The sequence below is a fragment of the Labeo rohita genome, chromosome 18 (assembly GCF_022985175.1).
Source record: "Labeo rohita strain BAU-BD-2019 chromosome 18, IGBB_LRoh.1.0, whole genome shotgun sequence".
NCBI classification, from domain to species: domain Eukaryota; kingdom Metazoa; phylum Chordata; class Actinopteri; order Cypriniformes; family Cyprinidae; genus Labeo; species Labeo rohita.
Genome location: NC_066886.1, coordinates 634817 through 656491, shown reverse-complemented (window position 1 = coordinate 656491; position 21675 = coordinate 634817). Strand labels below are relative to the sequence as shown.

General features: G+C 26.4%; 1 protein-coding gene across 7 annotated transcripts in view; it reads left to right on the top strand.

The window, feature by feature from the left end:
* Positions 1–21675, top strand: part of celf6 (CUGBP Elav-like family member 6) — a 124971-nt gene that overhangs the window by 91720 nt on the left and 11576 nt on the right. For 5 of the 7 annotated variants that reach the window (XR_007829652.1, XR_007829649.1, XR_007829651.1 and 2 more), the window contains 6 exons: positions 4646–4789; positions 6264–6411; positions 9242–9391; positions 11302–11364; positions 13467–13547; positions 17429–17572. Coding sequence is in view for 1 of the 7 variants with exons in the window: in XM_051134562.1 (XP_050990519.1) it covers positions 4646–4789; positions 6264–6411; positions 9242–9391; positions 11302–11364; positions 13467–13547; positions 17429–17572 (730 nt within the window). In the remaining 6 variants the exon portion in view is untranslated. The remainder of the gene's footprint in view (positions 1–4645; positions 4790–6263; positions 6412–9241; positions 9392–11301; positions 11365–13466; positions 13548–17428; positions 17573–21675) is intronic. The other 2 variants (XR_007829650.1, XR_007829648.1) reach the window with 1 other exon arrangement.

Here is a 21675-nt window from a genome sequence, read left to right as displayed (position 1 = left end):
TAAATATAAATAAATCAATAAAAATAAAAAAAAATCCACACAAATATGACAACCTAGAATGAAATATGAAAATATAAAATAAAAATATTTGTTACTTAAATTAAGTAATAAAGACTACATGTTTCATTTTCATTTGGTTTAACTTGATTTACTAAACTAACAAAGTAAAACTCAAATTTACATAAATACTAAAACTAATAAAACAAAAGCACACAAATTTTCTAGTAAAATGAAAGCTGAAAATATAAAATAAAAAAAACAAATATATTTTTTTACTTGATATAAATATTAAAAAACACAAACTTATTTTATTTAATCTATTAGCCAAGACAACATTTTTCATTTTCATTTGGTTTAACTTGATTTGATAAAATAACTAAAAGTAAAACTGAAATAAAAAAAACACATAAATACTAAAATGAATAAAACAAAAACACACAATAAATTTATTAACACTTTTAACTTGAGTTAAAATGAAAGTTTCAAATATAAACAAAATAAATTACTTAAGAACTTTACTTAACTGATATAAAATTAATAGATAAAAGATATATGTAATTTAAAAACTATATATTATATGTAATGTAAAATATTATATAGTACAAAAATAACTAACACTAAAGCTAAAATAAAAAAGAAAACTATATAGACATTTAAAAAAAAACTGTAACCAAAAAGAAAATGAAAACTTCAAATATAAAAATTAATTTAAAATATTAGTGAAAACTATAATAGTATCTATTAGAATGAAATAAAGCATACTTGTGTGTGTGTGTGTGTGTGTGTGTGTGTGTGTGTATATATAAATATAAACATTTTTCATTTTCATTTGTTTTAACTTGATTTAATAAAATAACTAAAATTAAAACTGAAATAAAAAGGCACACAAAAAACCAAAACACTTTACTTAACTGATATAAAATTAATAGAAAAAAAAAAAAAAAAAAAATATATATATATATATATATATAAAATATCTAAAAAATATGTTATATATAATATAAAATATTATCTAGTATAAAAATAACTAACACTAAAGCTATAAAAACATTTATTTAAAAAAAACTGAAACTGAACTTTACCAAAATTAAAATGAAAACTGCAAATATTAAAATTAATTTAAAATATTAGTGAAAACTATACTAGTATCTATTATAGTAAAATAAAACATGCTTGTGTGTGTGTGTGTGTGTGTGTGTGTGTGTGTATAAATATAAACATTTTTCATTTTCATTTGTTTTAACTTGAAATTAAAAGGCACATAAATACTAAAATGAATAAAACAAAGACACACAACTAATTTGCTAAAACTTTTAACTTAAGTTAAAATGAAAGTTTCTATTGTAGTAAAATAAGACGTGCCGAATGTCATTATGGGAGCGGCGGCACAGAGGAAGAGGTTGTGTGAGTTTGTGCTGGTGTTTGAGGCGTGATGGTGTGTGTGGTCTGTAGTTTGTCCGCTCAGGGCGCTCCGGTCTGCCGCTCTTCAAGGGCGCGTTCTGCGCTCGTCCTCTTCCACCCTCATCTGCGTCTCCTCCTCATCGTAACGTCTTTTACTCTCTGACCTCAGCGAGTCTTGGGAGCGTCTGATATCTATTAAACCTTCAGGATGGCAAACGTCCAGACATCATCATAATCAGACGGCTGTGATGTGCTCTCTCTGTTTGTTTTATGGTCTGTCTGTAATCACGTCTGCAGCTGCCCTTGTGTTTGTGTTTGTGTGTTTCCAGCGTCCCCCTGCAGTAATTAAACATGAGTGTCTGGGAATAGTCCTCTTCACACTCTCTGTGTGTGTTTGTGTGTGTGTGTTTTTAATAGTATCAGCACAGAAAGTGTGTTTCTACCACATTATTTGCCACAGTATTAACAATTAACAAAACTTATCAGCAGTCACGACATTCGATAATTCTGGTTTAGACACCACAGCAAATACTGACATGCTACTGAACACACAGTTTTACTTAAATGATAATGCATTATATTTTAAAAATAGCATGTGCATTTAAGAGTTTTCAGTGTTCTTTTTTTTTCCTGCACATTTTTACTGTTTTTCCCCCCCCCCAGATATTTTGTTTATTCATCAACTAGAAATTAAAGCTGCATTGCCTTTGACATCTGTACAGTAAGATGTTTAATGTCAACATATTGACTGCTTTAAAATGTAAACCCTTTTGCATATGTACAGCTTTAGAGACATATTAACATTTACAGATTTTTTTTTTTTTTTTACTTTCTTTTTTGAGGATTTTTTAAATGTTTTATAATATAATAACCACTAATGTTAAATATAGGTTAACTTTAACACTTAGAACATCTTGACCTGATTGTTACATTTTTGGTTTTGTTTTTTATGCTTTTATAGTAACTAATATTAAATATGGTTCACTTTAACACTTATAACACCTTGACCTGATATTTGATTTTTTTTTTTAGGATTTTTTATGCTTTTACAATAACTAATACTAAATATAGGTTAATTTTAACACTTATAACACCTTGGCCTGATTTTTATTTATTTTTATTTATTTATTTATTTATTTATTTTATTTTTTTTTTTTTTTGAGGTTCTTAATTGAGTTTTTTTTTTATAATTACTTTTATAATAACTAATATTAAATGTTTGTTTTTTTTGAGGATTTTTATTGCTTTTAAAATAACTGATATACTAATAACTAATATTAAATATAAATTCACTTTAACACTTATAACACCTTGACCTAATTTTTTTTTTTTTTTTTGATGTTCTTTTTTGAGGATTTTTTGATGTTTCTATAATAACTAATAACTAATATTAAATATGTTTTTTGAGGATTTTTTATGCTTTTCTAATAACTAATATACTAATAACTAATATTAAATATGAATTAATTTTAACACTTATAACACCTTGACCTGATTTTTTTGTTGTTGTTTTTTTTTTTGTTTGGTTTTTTTTGTTTGTTTGTTTTGTTTTTTTTTTTGAGGATTTTTTATGCTTTTATAATAAGCAATATTAAACATGGGTTAACTTTAACACTTATAACACCTTGACCTGATTTCACATTTATTTTATTTTATTTTATTTTATTTTATTTTATTTTATTTTATTTTATCAATAGTGATGTTTCATGGATTTCTTTCATTTTTAAATTAAATTAAATTATTAAAATTAATTTTTTGTCAGACTTTACTCACTTCTGGGTGCAAATTTGTCCCCCAAATATGGTTAAATTGGCGCAACACATCACATTTCTTGAAACTTTTTTCTAGCCTTATATTTGACTTTTTGATTTATTTTCTGTTGTTAGATTTATTGTGTATTTCATATGGATGTTCAGAATTTGTATATAAAGATTTGTATTTATACATGCTATTTATGTGTTATTATGTTGAATGCCTTTTAAAGCTGTTACATGAAATACAGTTGTTTATTATTATTTTAAAAAAAAATGAGGTTTGCACTATAGAACTGATGCACATTTACACTTGAATTGTGAATACCTGTGAAGTCAAATGAGGATCGTGGTTTGTGTTTGAACGCCTTAAAGAGTGTTTAGTGTTTCTGTAGGCGAGTGTGTGTTCAGCAGTTCTCAAGTCTCAGATCGCTGTGATGAATTGACATCTATACAGCACAATATGATCCGTACGGCCGAGTGCGGTCAATCTGACAGCTGTAATGAGGTCCGTCCGTGGAGTCGGGCAGGAGTCCGCGCTTCACTTTAATGTGTCCTGCAGGGACGAGATCCTCAGCGATCTCCAGCGCTCACATCATGTGTCTTGATGACAGCCGTAGAGTCCAATTACATGAATCAATGTCTGCCGCAGCGGCCGAGCGGATTTAATGAGACGACGTCACAGTGAGATCAGCACCGCACAAATGCTACAAATACTGCCAGAGATGCTTTCTGCCACAGGATAAAAAGAAAAGGAAAAAAACTTTTTATCTCACAATTCACACTTTTTTCTTGCATTTCTGAGAAAATATATGAGATATAAGCACATAATTGTGAGTACTTATGAAGAAAAAAAAAATAATTGTGAGATAAACAGTTTCAGTTACTCTTTTTATTGAATTGTGAGATGTAAATTCAGAATTCTGAATAAAATAAAATAGAATTGTCAGATATAAATGCAGAGTTGCCAGATAAAAAGTCACAATTCCCTTTTTTTATTCTATGAAATAAAACAAACAAACACAACTATTAAATTACATTAAATTTAATTAAATTTAATTTAATTTATTAAAATGCAAGTAAATAGCAAGATTCAAACTCAGAATTAAGCAAAAAAAAGTCAGAATTGCAAGATATTAATGCAGAATTCAGCAAAAAAAAGAAAGAAAGAAAAGTCAAAGGTCTAAATTCCCTTTTTATTATATGGAATAAAACAAACTATAAAATAAAATAGAATAAAATAAAATTCTGTGGCATTAGCTGAGATAAAAAAAAAGCCTGGATTGCAAGATAAAGATATATATTTGTATATAAAATCTCAATTGTGAGAAAAAGGTTGATTTGTCAGCGAATAGGTTGCAGTTATTTATTTATTTATTTATTTTTAATTATTCAGTGGTGGAAACAAAAAAAAATTGAATTGAACATGATGCATTTGCTTGAGAAAATACCATGAGTTATATGAGTGTGTGTGTGTGTGTGTGTGTTTTTAGGGTGCGTCCTCCAGTCTGGTGGTGAAGTTTGCAGACACCGATAAGGAACGGACCCTGCGCCGGATGCACCAGATGGCCGGTCAGCTCGGCATCTTCAGTCCCATGACCATCCAGTTTGGAGCGTACGGAGCTTACACACACGCTGTGAGTCTCACACACACACACACACACACACACACACACATTAACAGTCATCTTTATCAGCTTCTGTTTGTGCCAAAAAAAGTGCTTTGTACTAAACTGTACATTTGTCCATGTCTGCGGGCACTGCATACTGTACCTGTAGGGCTCAATGATTTCAGTGATGCGGAAAAATAGAGCTGTACACATGATCAAATTGGGACATAGACTTACATTTACATTTAGTCATTTAGCAAATGCTTGTATCCAAAGCAACTTACAAATGAGGACAATCAACAAAACAAAAAAATAAACTAAAATTAATCAACAAAATTAAAATAAATAAATAAATAAATAAAAATGAAAAAAAAAAAATGTAATGACTTGTTTATGAATATTATAAAATTGCATTCAATGAAATTCTATTGTTGTTGAAGATCTAATAAATTGTTGTTAAACTGTATAAGTTTATTGGCCATTTTTTGATTATTAAAATTGAATTTAACCATTACAGTGAAATCCAGAAAAAAATGGCAAAAAATGGAATTTAGAAAAATTCAAACAGAACAAAAAAAACATTTAATCCAGAAAAAAAAAAAAAAAAAAAAAAGGGGGAAAAAGCGATCCTGAAAAATACAAACAGAAAAAAAATGAATCGAGAAAAAAAAAATAATAAAAATTAAAAAGGGAGTGGAAAAAAATGCAATCTTGAATTCAAACCCCACAAAAAACAAAAAAAAAAAGAATCCAGAAAAAAAAAGAAAGAAAGTAAAAAATGCAACCCAGAAAAATTCTAACAAGAAAAAAATTAAATCCAGGAAGAAAAAAATAAAATAAGAAAATGCAATTCTGAAAAGTTTTAACTAAAAAAAATGTAATTAACAAAATAATAATAATAAATAAATAAAAAGGGAGAGGAAAAAATGCAATCCAGAAAAATTCAAACAGAAAAAAAAAGATCCAGAAAAACAAAAAATAAAAAGGAGAGGGAAAAAATGCAATCCTGAAAAATTTAAACAACAAAAAAAATGTAATAAAAAAAATAATAATAATAATAATAAAACTTGCAAAGGGAGAGGAAAAAATCCAATCCAGAAAAAAAAAAATTGGATTCTGAAAAAAAAATCAAATGGATAAAAATGGATCATTCTAATCATTCTAAATCAAGTGAAAAGCATGGTTTAATTTCTAATAATTTTTTCATGGAAAAAACGTTAACATTAAGTCTTGTTTTCTGAGAATTTGAATTTAAGCTTAAAGCAAAAACAAACAAACAACAAAAAAAAAATAGTTTTTCCTTTGAAAATGTAAATTTTCTCACCCCATTAGTAGATTTGTTGATAAATAATATCTGATGTCATTATGTGTCTTGAGTTAATGCATCTCGATTTAAGAATGTCTTGATTTTTGTACTGGGAATCAAGACAGAAGTGCTGAATGTTTTGTACTTGAAAACGGCAAAAGCTGTGAGTTTGTGTGTCGTGTGTGTGATGTGCAGCAGATCATGCAGCAGCAGGCGGCGCTCATGGCGGCGACGCAGGGCTCGTATCTGAACCCAATGGCTGCCATCGCCGCCGCGCAGATGCAGCAAATGGCAGCTTTCAACGTCAACGGGCTGGTGGCTGCACCCATGACGCCGTCCTCAGGTACACACGCACACACGAATAGAGCTTTAATTACAGTCAGCAGCCGGATCAATCCGTCCATCCCGCAGGAAACATTTGTGGTTTTCATCAGTTTGTGTTCTGCAGATCAACAAGTGTTCATTTGGCCATTACTGTCACTGCTGTTTTTGCTCCACAAGGCTTTTTTGTTTTGATGTTTTTCAGCTTCTTTCGATTGCATTCACGTATCAACACAGAAGTGCTTACGAAACCTAGTGAGCCGCCTATGTAGACAGCATTTCAAGTGTCCTTCACTGTTACCTCAGTTCTTGCAGTCCAAGGCAGAATCAGATGTATCATTCATAATCACAATTTCATTCCATATTTAAAAATACAGATTACAGATACAACAAAAGACAGATACAAACAAGACTAGCACCAGAAACCAACCAGCCAGAGCTGCTTTCACACGTTGGGTTGTGGTGCTGATGTGGGATACATAGGTTCGAGTTTGGACGTTTCCCTCTTTTTACAATGTTTGTCTACAAATACTAATATTCTAGTTATTCCTAATGTTTAAAATGCATGTCAAGAAATATGATATAACATAATATAACATATGATGTAATATATAAATTATAAATCATTTTTAATTTTAATAGTTTTTCATTCATATAGCTTTTTCAGATTTTTTTATACCAAATATTTTTGTGATTTGCCTTTTTTTCCCCAGAAATTAGTAAACATTTTAGTTTGACCTTTGAACTGGCATACAATCAACAATTGTTTATTTTATTATTTATTATATTTTATTTTTTATTTTCCACGATTTAATTTTTTTCTTCAAACACACATTTTGATATTGTTCTACAGGTTTTTTTAGAATTTTTTTTTTCTTTTTCTTTCTCAGTTTTCCAAATTGTTGGATAGTTACTCAAGTTACTCAGATTGATACTTTGTAACTCAAGGATGCATTAAATTGATTCAAAGTGACAGTAAAGACATTTATAATGTTACACAATGTTTCTATTTTATATAAATGCTGTTCTTTTGAACTTTCTATTCATCTGTGAATCCTGAAAAGTAAAATATATGACAGTTTACACAAAAATATTGTTCAGCACAACTGTTTTTAACATTGCTAATAATCAGAAATGTTTGTTGAGCAGCAAATCAACATATTAGAATGATTCCTAAAGAATCATGTGACACTGAAGACTGGAGTAATGAAGTAATAATAATGGAGTAATTAATAATTCAGCTTTGATCACAGAAATAAATTAGATGTTAAAATATATTTACATAAAAAACTGCTATTTTAAATTGTAATAATATATCAATTTTTTACTCTATTTTTGATGGGGAAAAATGCAGCGAATCATCACATTAGAATGATTTCTGAAGAATCATGTGACACTAACGACTGGAGTAATGATGTTAAAAATTCAGCTGCGCATCACAGAAATAAATTACATTTTGCAATATATTCACATAGAAAAGTGCTATTTAAAATTGTAATAACATTTCACATTTTTTACTGTATTTTTGATCAAATAAATGCAGCAAATCAGCATATTAGAATTATTTCTGAAGAATCATGTGACACTAACGACTGGAGTAATGATGTTAAAAATTCAGCTGCGCATCACAGAAATAAATTAAAGTTTAATAGATATTCACATAGAAATTAGGTATTTTAAATCATAATAATATTTCACATTTTTTGTATTTTTGATCAAATAACCGCAGAAAATCTGCCTATTAAAATAATTTCTGAAGGATCATGTGACACTGAAAACTGGAGTAATGATGCTGAAAATTCAGCTTTGATCCCAGAAATAAATTACATGTTAAAATATATTTACATAAAAAACAGCTATTTTAAATTGTAATAATATTTCACATTTTTACAGTATTTTTGATAAAAAAAAATTTAGCAAATCAGCATATTAGAATGATTTCTAAAGGATCATTTGACACTGAAGGCTGGAGTAATGATGCTGAAAATTCAGCTTTGATCAAAGAAATAAATGACATTTGAACATAATATTTACTGAGAAAACAGCTATTTTAAATTGTAAATATATTTCACATTTTTTCTGTATTTTTGATCAAATAAATGCAGCCTTATGAACAGAAGAGACAAAAATCTGTAGACAGTGATGCTCACTAGGTTCGTTTTCTGTCAACCACATTTGCTCAGTAAGACACGAGGTGTGATGGGAAATGATCCGTCTCAGTTTGAGGATGAACCCGGGAACACGGCCAATCTGATGCCTTTGACCAGAAAGTCCTTGACTGAAGAATACAGACGTGAAGATTTGTGACGGATAATCCCAGACCCCCGTTTGACCCCCGTCACACACACACACACACACACACAGTCACTCCTGATGTGTTTCTCCACGACTTTGAGCGTCCGGCTACAAAAGCCCGCTGACTCCTCAGAGGAAGGGTCACGAGGAATTAATTAAAGTTCTTCCTCTCCCTCTCGTCTGTCAGTTTCCCGCTTTGATAATCCGTGATGTGGACACACACTCTTGTTACCCGTCAGCTTTAATCTGGCACGACTGAAATGCCCTTGGAGGAAAGCCGAAGGAAGTTGAGCGATCAGTGTCAGGAGGGCAGCGAAGAGACACGTCTGTGACCGGAGACATGAGAAAACACTTATTAACGCTGCCACACGACCTCCTGCGGAAAAAAACGTCTTCAGTTCAATAAACTAGGAGCTGATCAAATGCTTCTCAATGATACGGAGTGAATTAACAACTGTGCACTGTTTCAAAATGAATGTTTTCCATTTATTCAGGTTTACAAGTTATTGTTAAAATTCAGTGTATAGAGTTTTTACAGCTTTCTGTGTTTCCACCAGGCACCAGCACTCCACCAGGCATCAGTGCCACGGCTGTGCCCAGCATCGCAGCTCCGATCGGGGTGAACGGCTTCAGCGCTCTCCCTCCCCAAACCAACGGACAGCCCACCTCCGAACCCATCTACACCAACGGCATCCATCCGTACCCAGGTAACGCTGCTTACTGACTTTACCCTGATTCACATGCACAACATATTTAGATCTGGAGCAACTTAAAAACTGTACAGAATCAGCACTAACTTCCATAAAACAACCTGTCAGAGCTGCTTCGACACATTGAGCTGTGATGCTTATGTGAGTGACACACGTTTGAGATTCACTTTTTTTTTAGAAGATTTGTCTACAAATGCAAATATTCTAGTTATTTCTAATGTTAAAAATGCATGTGAAGAAATCTTTTTAATAATGCCAGATTAGTACAATCTATCAATTAATTAATAATATAATATAATATATTATAATATAATTATATTTATTTATTAAATTATATTAGTATTATTTATATACTATTACAGTTTATTACAGTATTAGAGCTTTTTTAATTTTTATAGTTTTATTTTAAATTTAAAAGTTACTTTTTTTAGTCATTTTATATTTTATTCTTCTTTATTAGTTTTTTCTTAATATTTGAGTTTAATTTATTTTATTTCAAATTTAGTTTTAGTTTAGTTTTAGAATAATAAAATATATTTGTAATTTTTATTTATATTAATATTATTTATATACAATTACAGTTTTTACTAAATTATCTTTTTTAATTCTTATAGTTTTCATTTTAATTTTAGGTATTTTTTTATATTATATTTGTTATATTTTATTTTTCATTTTTATTAGTTTTTATATTACTATTTGAGTTTAATTTATTTTTATTTCCAATTTAGTTTGTTTAGTTTTAGTATATAATATAATATAATATAACATAATATAATATAATATAATATAATATAATATAATATAATATAATATAATATAATATAATATATAATTATAATATATTATCTTATATTTTTATTTATATTAGTATGGTTTATATACTATTACAGTTTTTACTAAAAAATTTAAATGAGCTTTAAATGAGCTTTAAATTTTTTTAGTTTTCATTTTAATTTTAGTTCATTTTTTAGTCATTTTGTATTTTATTTTTCATTTTTATTAGTTTTTATATTTTTATATTACTATTTGAGTTTAATTTATTTTGATTCCAAATTTAGTTTTAGTATATAATATAATATAAAATTTAGTTTAGTTTTATAATAATGTACTATAATATAATATATTTATATTTTTATTTATATTAGTATTACATATATACTATTACAGTTTTTAAACTTTTTAAATTGGCTTTAATTTTTATAGTTTTCATTTTAATTTTAATTACATTTTTGAGTAATTTTATATTTTTTATATTACTATTTGAGTTTAATTTATTTTTTATTTCGTTATTTTATTTCGTTTATTTAGGTTTAGTTTAGTTTTAGTATATAATATTTAGTTTAGTTTTATAGTAATATAATATAATATAATATAATATAATATAATATAATATAGTATAATATTTTCCTTAGCAAAATTACTTTTTTAATTCATTTTCAAACTTATTTATCAAAGCAAAAGACATACATAATCTTTCATGTAATATTATAATGTTTTCCCTATCATCTCTTTATTCTTTAGACACTAATCATTTTAATTGAAAGCATGTTTATAGTGGAGGTGTTTTCAAGCCATTGTCTGTATGAACTGCATTTACTTTGACATTTTGCATTTGGCAAATGTTTTCATCTAAAGTGACTTGCATTCCATTAAAAAGTATTTTAATGCAATGTAAGTATACATAAGTTATACGTAATATACATAAGTTAACGCATTCACTGCGAATCAAACCCATGACCTTGGCATAGTTAGTGCTGTTCTCTACTGTATGAGATACAAAAACTGCATTTTTAATGTTTTTCTGAATATGTTAATTGAAAAATAAGACATAAGACTGAATCACAGAGGTGTGTGTCGCATTCAGAAGTCGTAAACTCGTGTGTGTGTGTGTGTGTGTGTGTTTGCAGCACAGAGCCCGACGGTGGCGGATCCTCTCCAGCAGGCGTATGCCGGCGTGCAGCACTATGCAGGTGATTCTGTCTTTCTGCTTGTTTTCCTCACTCTCCTGAAGTTTTTGCTGTTGCGAATTCACAATCTGACAATCTTTGTCTGCATGTCAGCACTTCCCTCGTATGACTGCTGAAACACTGTGCATTATGCAATGATCAACTTCCTAAACACTCTGCTGCCATGTGACCTCATTACACTCCAAGTTTAATTCAGCTGCAGTTTCATAGGAATAAGTGTAGTTATTTAGCAATTTGTGCTTAATTTAGTGTAAAAATGTCTTGTGGCAGTCTCAGCAAATAATGAGTCAAGAAAGCGATGGTTGATTTCACTTCTATTTCTTCTATCACACTGAAAATTGTAGATCAGGTTGAGTGCATTGGATTGTGGGATGCAGTATGAAGTGCAGTGTGCTTTATTGTGTTCTGCACATACTGGAGAATGTAGCTTGTCATTTGTGTAATATCTAGTGGTATTTATATATATATATATATATATATATATTTATATATATATATTTATATTTATATATTTATTTTATATATATTATATATATATATACACATTTTTTTTATTTATTTTTTTCGCTTTTTTAAAATAGTTTTTTTTATTTGAATTTATGTTTAGTTTAACACCAGTGTTAGTTTTATACCAGTGTTATTTTAGGACTATTTATATACTATTACATATTATTTATATTTTTTTATTACCACTTTATCTTTATTATTTTCATTTTCATTTTCATTTTCATTTTCATTTTCATTTTCATTTTCATTTTCATTTTCATTTTCATTTTCATTTAACACTGTGCCAGTGTCATTTTAGTATTATTTATGTACTATTACAGTTTTTACTAATATTTTTTTCTAATATTTAATAGTTTTAATTTTTAATATTTGAAAGTAATTTAAAGTATTTAGTATTGCTTTTGTGCTATTTCAGTTTTTATTAATATTTTAAATTGGTTTAACACTGCATACCAGTGTTATTTTAGGACTACTTATATATTATTGCAGTTTTTATTAATATTTTAAGTTACCACTGTATATTTTATAATTTTTATAATTTTATAATTTTAATTTTATTTTATTTTAATTTAACACTGTGTGCCAGTGTCATTTTAGTATTATTTATGTAGTTACAGTTTTTAGTACTATTATCCTAATATTTCATAGTTTTAATTTTTAATATTTTAAAGTAATTTAAAGTATTTTAGTATTACTTATGTGCTATTTCAGCTTTTTATTAATATTTAAAAAAAAAATATATATAGTTTTCATTTTAATTTTAGTTTGCTTGTAGTTTAACGCTGCATACCAGTGTTATTTTAGGACTATTTATTTACTATTACAGTTTTTATTAATATTTTAAATTACCACTATATCTTTTATATAATTTTATAATATATTTTAATTTTTAATTTAACACTGTGTGCCAGTGTCATTTCAGAATTATTTATATACTATTACAATTTTTACTAAGATTTTTTCTAATATGTAATAGTTTTAATTTAATACCACAACAGTGTTATTTTAGTATCACTAAAATAGTTTACATTTATATTTTAGTTTACTTTTAGTTTAACACTGCATACCAGTGTTACTTTTGGACTATTTAAATTTAAATTTAAATTTAAATTTGAATTATTTAAATTTGAATTTTCACAGTGTTATTTTAGTATCACTTATGTGATACCCTGTTTCAAGTTTTATTAATATTTAAAAAAAAAAAAATAATTTTTGTATAGTTTTCATTTTAATTTTAGTTTAATTTATTTTAATTGATGTGCTATTTATCATTTTTTATTAGTGTTTTTTAATATTACTTTTTGAGCTTAATTTATTTTTATTTCACTTTTAGTTTTAGGTCAGTGTTAGATGTTAAATTTCCATTTAGTAATTTTAGTGCTTAAGTTTTTTTTTTCATCACAGTAATACCTCTGCTGCATATAGCAAGAATATTATGTGAGTTCAACCCAAAAAAAAAAGTTGGCTGAGTTTGTGGAGGTGATGATGATGATGATGATGATGATGATGAGCTTTATTCATGTATTCAGCGTCAGCTGTAAGTTGAGGTGTTAAATGAGGAATATTAACGTGATTGTCTGTTTCTCTGTGGGTTACAGCAGCCTATCCTGCCGCTTATGCGCCAATCAGCCAAGCGTTTCCCCAGCAACCAGCCATCATCCCCCAGCAACAGCGGGAAGGTGAGTGAGACTCCGCCCCTCCGGATGACAGGTGATAATTGCTCTGAGAGACTTCAGCAGAATCATGACAATCAAACCAGAAATCATCAGACCTCAACATACACTAGAACAGGCTGTTTTTCAGTCTCACAGAGTGTTGTATGGAAAGATGGAAATCTGAACTGTTTCAAACTGTTTTTGATGTGTATTCCTGACACAAATGGGGGAAAATAATCACTATACTGCTTCAGATATCAATGCTCGAGTCATATAGTTTTTCGAGAATAATTGCAATTAACTTGATTTAGTTTACCGTTAAATCATGGTTTATTTGTTTTGATTTTAATTATATATATATATATATATATATATTTTTTTGCTTTTTATTTTATTTTTATTTTAATATTAGTTATATATTTTATTGTATTATTTAAATTGACATTTTATGTTCTGTCTTTTGTTTCAATTTAATAATTAATATAATTAATAATTTTATTGTATGTCTTGTTTTGTTGTATTTTGCCTTTTGTTTTTTGTTTTTTATTGTATTTATTTTTTTTTATTTATTAATTTATCATTTAATTTGGTTTATCTTTTTGTTTTATTTTATTTTATGTTTTTAATGCTATTTTATGTTTTTATGTTTTAATTGAAATAATAAAAAATATTTTTTTTTTTACTTTTATTTTTATTTTATTTTGTTTTGCCTGTTTTATTTTAATAGTAGTTCTATATTTTATTTTATTTAAACTAATTTTATGTTCTGTCTCTTTTGCCTGCCTGTTTTGTCTTTTATTTCATTTTTATTTAATAGCACTAATCTAATCTTAATCTAATAATTTATATGCATTTTAATTTTATTGTATGTCTTGTTTTGCTGTGTTTTGCCTTTTGTTTTTTGTTTTTTCTTTGTCTTTTGCCTTTTTATTGTATGTATTTTTTTTATTATGCAATTTATCATTTAATTTGGTTTATCTTTTTGTTTAATTTAATTTTGTTTTCATTTGTTTTGATTTTAATTTAAATAATCAAAATAATAATTTTATGTTTTGACTTTTTTTATTTTGTCTGTTTTATTTTAATATTAGTTATATATTTTATTTAAAGTAATTTTATGTTCTGTCTTTTGTTTAATTTGATAAATAATATAAATTTTTATTTTATTGTATGTCTTGTTTTGTTGTATTTTGTCTTTTTTATTATCTTTATTGTATTGTATTTTTTATGTAATTTATCATTTATTTTGGTTTTTCTTTTTCTTTTCTTTTATGTTTTGTCTATTTTATTTAAATCAAAAATTAATATAACCATATATATATATATAGCAGTATAACATAATATATATTTTTTACTTCTTTTTTTTTATTTTATACTCATCTTTTTATTTTTGTTTAATCTTCTATTTTATTAATTGTTTTATTGTTAATACCTACCATTTACTCCATTAACACTGTTTTATTTTAATATTTTTATTTTATTTTATTTTAATGCATTATTTCAAGTTTCTGTCAGTAACATGCCGTAAACCGCTGTAAAGAAGCTCTCAGTGAGTTTTCAGGTTCATTTTGCCATAAGGATTGTTCAGAGCGTGTTTGTGTTTATTCAGAAGTTTGTATCGAGTTCAAATGAAGCTCATTTGTAAATGTGCGCTGTTCTTGTGGGACGCATTTTCTCAATTAAATTGTCTCCCAGAAATTAATTTGAAGTTGCTCACAATCATCATAATGAGTTGTGAAGGTGTTGTGAAGTAGTTAATTTGTTTGTAATGATTGTTGTTTGCCCGGCGGGATGTAGTTGACCCTCAAACTCAATGCTGAGTCAATCTTTCCAGAACAGTCCATTTTCCCAGGGAAAAAAAGCTTTACAGAAGAAAAACACTGAGGCCAAACCAGAAACACTGCAGATACAAACCTCTCAGCAGCCACAATCTCTTTTAGAATTATTTTTTAAATTTTGCGCATGTTCTTATGTTGTATTACATTTTAAATATATATTATATATTTTGTGTTTCTTTTGTGTTGTTTTATCTGTTTGATTTTATTTTAATATTAAAATATTCTTTTCTTCTTTTTTTGTTAATGCTTATCATTTTACTACTTATTGTATATAATTTTCTTTTATTTCATTTTTTGATTTTTTTTTGTTCATTTAATTTTAAAATTATTTTTACTGTATTTTATTTGTCTTTTATTTTGTTTTATCTTTTTTATTTTATTTTAATATTACAGTTATTTTTATTTTTCGTTAATTCTTATCATTTGCTCTATTAGCACTGTTTTATTTTATTACTTTTTTATTTTATGTTTTAATTTATTTTTGTTTTGCCTTTTGTTTCATTTGATTTGATATTAATATAACATTTTGTTTAATAGTTTTATTTTATCTTAATTTATTACTTATTGTATTGTTAATCCTGAGCAGTTTTATTTTAAAATGTATATTAATTAAATTTTTATTTTGATTATTTTTATTTTTTGCCTTTTTAAATTGATTTTAATATATTTCATGTTTTGTCTTGTTTTATTTGATTTGATATTAATCTAGAATTTCATTTTGTTTCTTTTATTTTGTCTTATTTTATTTCATTTTTTTTATATTTTTTGTTTATTTAATTAGATTTTAATGTTATTTTTATTGTATTTTATTTGTATCTTTTATTTAGTTTTATCTTTTAGTTTTTTTATTTTTAATGTTAAAATTGTTTCTATTTTCTTTTTTTTGTTAACTCTTATCATTTGCTCCATTAGCACTTATTTTAATATATTTTTATTTTTTTAATTTAATTTAATTTAGTTGTCTTGTTTCATTTCATTGATTTATATTAATATAACATTTTATTTTATATTTTGTCTTTTTTATATTTTCATTTTATTTTGTCTTAATTTATTACTTACTGTATTGTTAATACTTATCAATTTATTTTACATACATTTATATTTTTAATATATTTAATTTTAATATATTTAATGTTTTGTCTTGTTTTATTTGCTTTGATACTAATATAGAGTTTCATTTTGTTTCTGTTATTTTGTCTTGCTTGTTTTATTTTATTTCATTTCATTTCTATATTTTTTAATTACAATTTAACATTATTTTTATTGTATTTTATTTGTCTTTCATTTTGTTTTATCTTTTTTATTTTATTTTAATATTAAAATTGTTTTTTGCTTTTCTTCTTTGTTAATTCTTATAATTTGCTCCATTCGCACTGTTTTATTTTAATATTTTTTTATTTTATTATTTAATTAAATTTTTTGTCTTTTGTTTTATTTGATTTGATATTAATATAACATTTTATTTTATATTTTTTCTTTTTTTGTTTTGTTTTGTCTGAATTTATAACTTATTGTATTGTTAATACTTATCAATTTTATTTTAAGTAAATTTATATTAAAATTTGTATTCTATTAAAATGAATTTAATTGTAATAATTAATGTTTTGTTTTGTCTTGTCTTGTTTTATTTTATTTTATTTTATTTAATTTGTGTAGTTTTTTGTTTATTTAACTTGATTTTTAACGTGATTTTTATTGTATTTTATTGTGGGGTGTTTTTTTCTCTTTTATTTTATTAATTATTATATTGTTAATATTTGTCGTTCACTCCATTAGCGCTGTTTTAATTTGTACAGTGAGAGTCTGCAGTCTTCGTCGTGTCTCTCGGTCGATCTCTGCCGAGCACCAGGAGACGCTGACAAATGATTGTTTATCCAATTTTTCCTTGCAAGTGCCTTCAATTCCCATATCCACATTTAATCAAATCTCCATTTAACGAAGACGATAACGTCTGAACGTTAGATCACAGGCCGCTCTGAATGCGAATGTGGTCGCGCGCCGCTCGGCCTTCCGGGTACGTCTCGGTGTGAAATCTCATTTGCGTGTTTTTGTCTTTGTGTCTTTCAGGACCGGAGGGCTGTAACCTGTTTATTTACCACCTGCCGCAGGAGTTCGGCGACGCGGAGCTCATGCAGATGTTTCTGCCCTTTGGCAACGTCATTTCCGCCAAAGTCTTCGTGGACCGGGCCACCAATCAGAGCAAGTGTTTCGGTGAGTTCCCACAACCAGCTCGTCTCGTGCCTTTATTTCCCGCGTCTGCGCTAATCAAGATGCAATTAGCGCTCGGGAAGCGGCGTCACGGCCGACGGCGCAGGCACCGAGCCCGACGGGGATTCGTCTCATTTTCCCACCGGGTTTCGCTCATCAGTCGGCGGTTATGAGATTCTGTCTCATATCCATCATCTTCCTCACCACTCGCACTTCGCCACAGTTTGTGTCGCTCCTCAGGGCGCCGTTTTCCAATTTTCCAATTCTGACGCTTCAGGACTGATGTGAAATAGTTTAGTATGATTTATACATTAATATATTAGAATTATTCATTGGGGTTTTTTTTATTTATATACATACTTTCATTTTCCAGTTTTATTTTTTATTTTATTTAAATTAATTTTAAGTTTGCCTTTTTATTTGATTTTAATATATTTTATGTTTTGTCTTGTTTTATTTGATTTGATATTAATGTAGAAATTCATGTTTCTGTGATTTTTGTTTTGTTTATTTTATTTTATTTCATTTTTATATTTCTTGTTTATTTAATTAGTTTTTAACGTTATTTGTATTGTATTTTATTTATTTATTTTGTTGTGCCTTTTATTTTAATATTAAACTTATGTTTTTCTTCTGTTTTGTTTTGTTCTGTTTTTTATTTTATTATTTAATTAAATTTAGTTTTGTCGTTTTTTATATTTTTATTTTATTTTTGTTTGAATTTATAACTTATTGTATTGTTAATACTTATCCATTTTATTTTAAAATGTAGATTTTAATTTTAATTTTAATTTTATTTTATTTTTCAATTTTAGTTTAATTTTTAGTAATTTTCTTTGTGCTTTTGGTTATTTGATTGGTTTTTGTTCTTTTTAAATATTATTTAGGTTTAATTTATTTTTCTTTCAGTTTTAGCTTTAGTTTTACTTAAGTTTTAGTTTTTAGGTTTTTTTTTTTTTTCATGGCAATTTTAGTGTTTCAACTAAATTTGTATTTAATGTTTCTATTTTATTTTGTAGCTTTACTGTATGTCAGTTACCCCCCAAAAAACGTTTTTAATTATTTTAGTTAGTTTCCAAGGAAGCATTTAATTTTTTCCTAATATTTGTTCAGCTTTTAAGTAATATAAAAAAAATCAATAACTTTAGTTTTTATTTAATTTGTTTGGTTTTTATTTAATTTATTTTAATGAGTTGCCAGGGAAAATGTAGATTTTTATTCAATATTTTTATTTTATTTAGTTTCAGCTTTATTTCCATTAACAAAAATGTTTTAAGTAGTTAGTTTTTAATTCTGTTTATTTCAGTTTTTATTTTAAGGTTTTATTTAAAGCTTTTCACCTAATATTTATATATATATATTTTTTTTCAATTAAGAAAAATGTTTGTTTTTATTCAGTTTATTTCAGCTAGTCACCAAGGTAAAGTACTATTTTTTATTTTAATATTTATGAAATATTTAAATTTGTTTAGCTTTATTTCAGTGAATAAAAATGTGTTAACAGTTTTAGTTAAGTTGAACTTTTTTCACATGATATGTATTTTTTTATTTTTAAGCTGTATTTTATTAAAATAATACATTTTAAATTAAAATTAAATTAACAATTTTTACAGTTTTAGTTTTTAGTTTTATTTAACTTACTCCAGCTAGCTGTCAAAGTGAATTTCTATTTTTGTCATGTAATATTTATTTTTATATTTATTTAATATTTTAGTTTGTTTAGATTTATTTAAATTAATAAAAATGTTTTTAACAGATTTAGTTTACTTTTATTTTTGCCTAATATGTATATTTTAGTTAATGAAATTTAATGAACAATTTGTACATAGTTTTAGTTTTTTTCTGCTTAAGTGATTTTTTTTATTTTTTCATCTAATATTTATTTAGTTTTATTTATTTCATATTTTATTTTGTTTAGCTTTATTCCCATTAATAAAAAAAAAAATGTTTTTAACAGTTTTACTTAATTTTTATTTTTTGCTTAATATCTATATTTTTAAGCTGTATTTTATTTAACATTTAAATTTAAAATGGAACATTTAATTTTAAAATTAGTTTTATTCAATTTATTTCAGCTAGCTGCCAAAGTAAATTTCTATTTTCTCATTTAATATTTACATTTATATTTGTATTTATATTTATATTTATATTTATATTTATATTTATATTTATTTAAAGGCACATTTCTGTATTTTTTTATCTAATATTTTTTCGGCTTTAATTTAATTAACAATTTTAGTTTTTAGTTTTAGTTTTTATTAACTTATTTCAGTGAGTTGCCAAGGAAAATGTGTGTTTTTATCCAATATTTATATTTTATTTTGTTCAGCTTTATTTCAAATTAATAAAAATCTTTTAACAGTGAAGTTTTATTGCTTCATAAAAGTAAAAACTGAAGTATTTACTTTTTAAAGCTGTTTTAATTAACAAAAGTTTTATTTTTAGCTTTTATTCAGCTTATTTCAGTATTATTGAATCTAATATTTATGTTCTATTTTGTTCATCAGCTTTATTTCAATTAGCAAAGATATTTGTAATAGTTTTAGTTTTATTAACGATAATAGCCCTGGCATCGAACGTACCCAGAATGCATTTCTCTTCCCGCCCCGCAGCTGCACGGAAAGCGTGAAGTGCTTCCTGCGCGGCGTCATTATATTTCTCATAATGCGCTTCCTGCCTTGGCGTCGACGCACGCTGAGGTCTCTTTCTGCATCTTTACATTTAAACTTTATTTTCCTCACTATTCATTAAGATCTTGGCTGACAAACGGGAGCGTGGCGTCGTGTGGGCCGTCGCTCCGCGCCCGCGGGCTCCTCCGAACTTGCGATAAAATGAGATAAAGCCGCTGCTCAGGAAGGAAATTAAATCAGGTCTTTTTCATCAGCTTCCTCCGGTGTGGAGAGGAACATATTCTCCCTCATTACTCCATCATGTCGGCCCACGTGCTGGAATTAGACTCGCGTGTGCAGTTATCGTTGCGTGTTTATCTGAACGTGTTGATTAGGCGGCCGGTTTTGGGCGTTTTTCGGTGATTGATTGTTTGATGTACAGTATATTTGTGTGTGTGTGTGTGTGTGTGTGTGTGTGTGTGGAGCTCCAGACGCTTTATGAGACGCAGATCATTGAAAGTCAGACTTTATGAGCTTTAACAAATGTGATTTGATTTGCTGTTGTGTGAATGTCCTGCTGTGGTCATGATGGGCTGTTGTTCTCTACGCCTCTCAGATATTCTTTCATTTTAGTTCATTAAAACGTATTGTTGTGTAAAGTTATATTTTGAATATATCTTGAAGTTGCTCACAATCATCATAATGCATTTTGAAGGTGTTGTTTAACCAGCAGTGACCTGCTGAGTCACTATTTTCATTATTACATTTTTATTTTATTTTAATTTTATTTGTACGTTTATATTTTTTATTTATACAAAAAAAAAAAAATAAAAATGTATATCTAAATTGAATCGAAATTCACGGAAATCTGATTTTTAATTTTAGCCAATTATTTATTATCATGTCTATATTTATGTTTTTTATGTTAAATGTTATTATATATATAGGATTCATTGAATTGCTGGAAGTTTATGGAAAGTTGTTTTTTTAAACCAATTTATGTAACAATATTTATTTTATTTTATTTTTTTATTTTTATTTATTTATTATATGTAAAAATTAATATGTTGAAAAAAAACTGGGATTCATGTAGTTGTATTTATTTTTTACTTTTTTATATTACTTATTTTGTTTCTTTTGTTATTTTTGTATTTTTTGTTATTTTGTTATTTTATTTTATTTTATTTTATTTTATGTTTCTTTTTTTATTCTAATATGAAAAAATATGTCAAAAATGTAATTGCTGGAAGCTTCATTTTTAATTTTAACAAATTTATTTATATAACAATATTTATTTTGTTTCTTTTGTTATTTTTGCTATCTTTTGTTATTTTTTGTTATTTTGTTATTTTATTATTTTATTTTATGTTTCTTTTTTTTTATTCTTATATGTAAAAATTAATATGTCAAAAATTCATGGAAAAGCTGATTTTTTTAATTTTAACAAATTTATTTATATAACAATATTTATTTTGTTTCTTTTGTTATTTTTGCTAT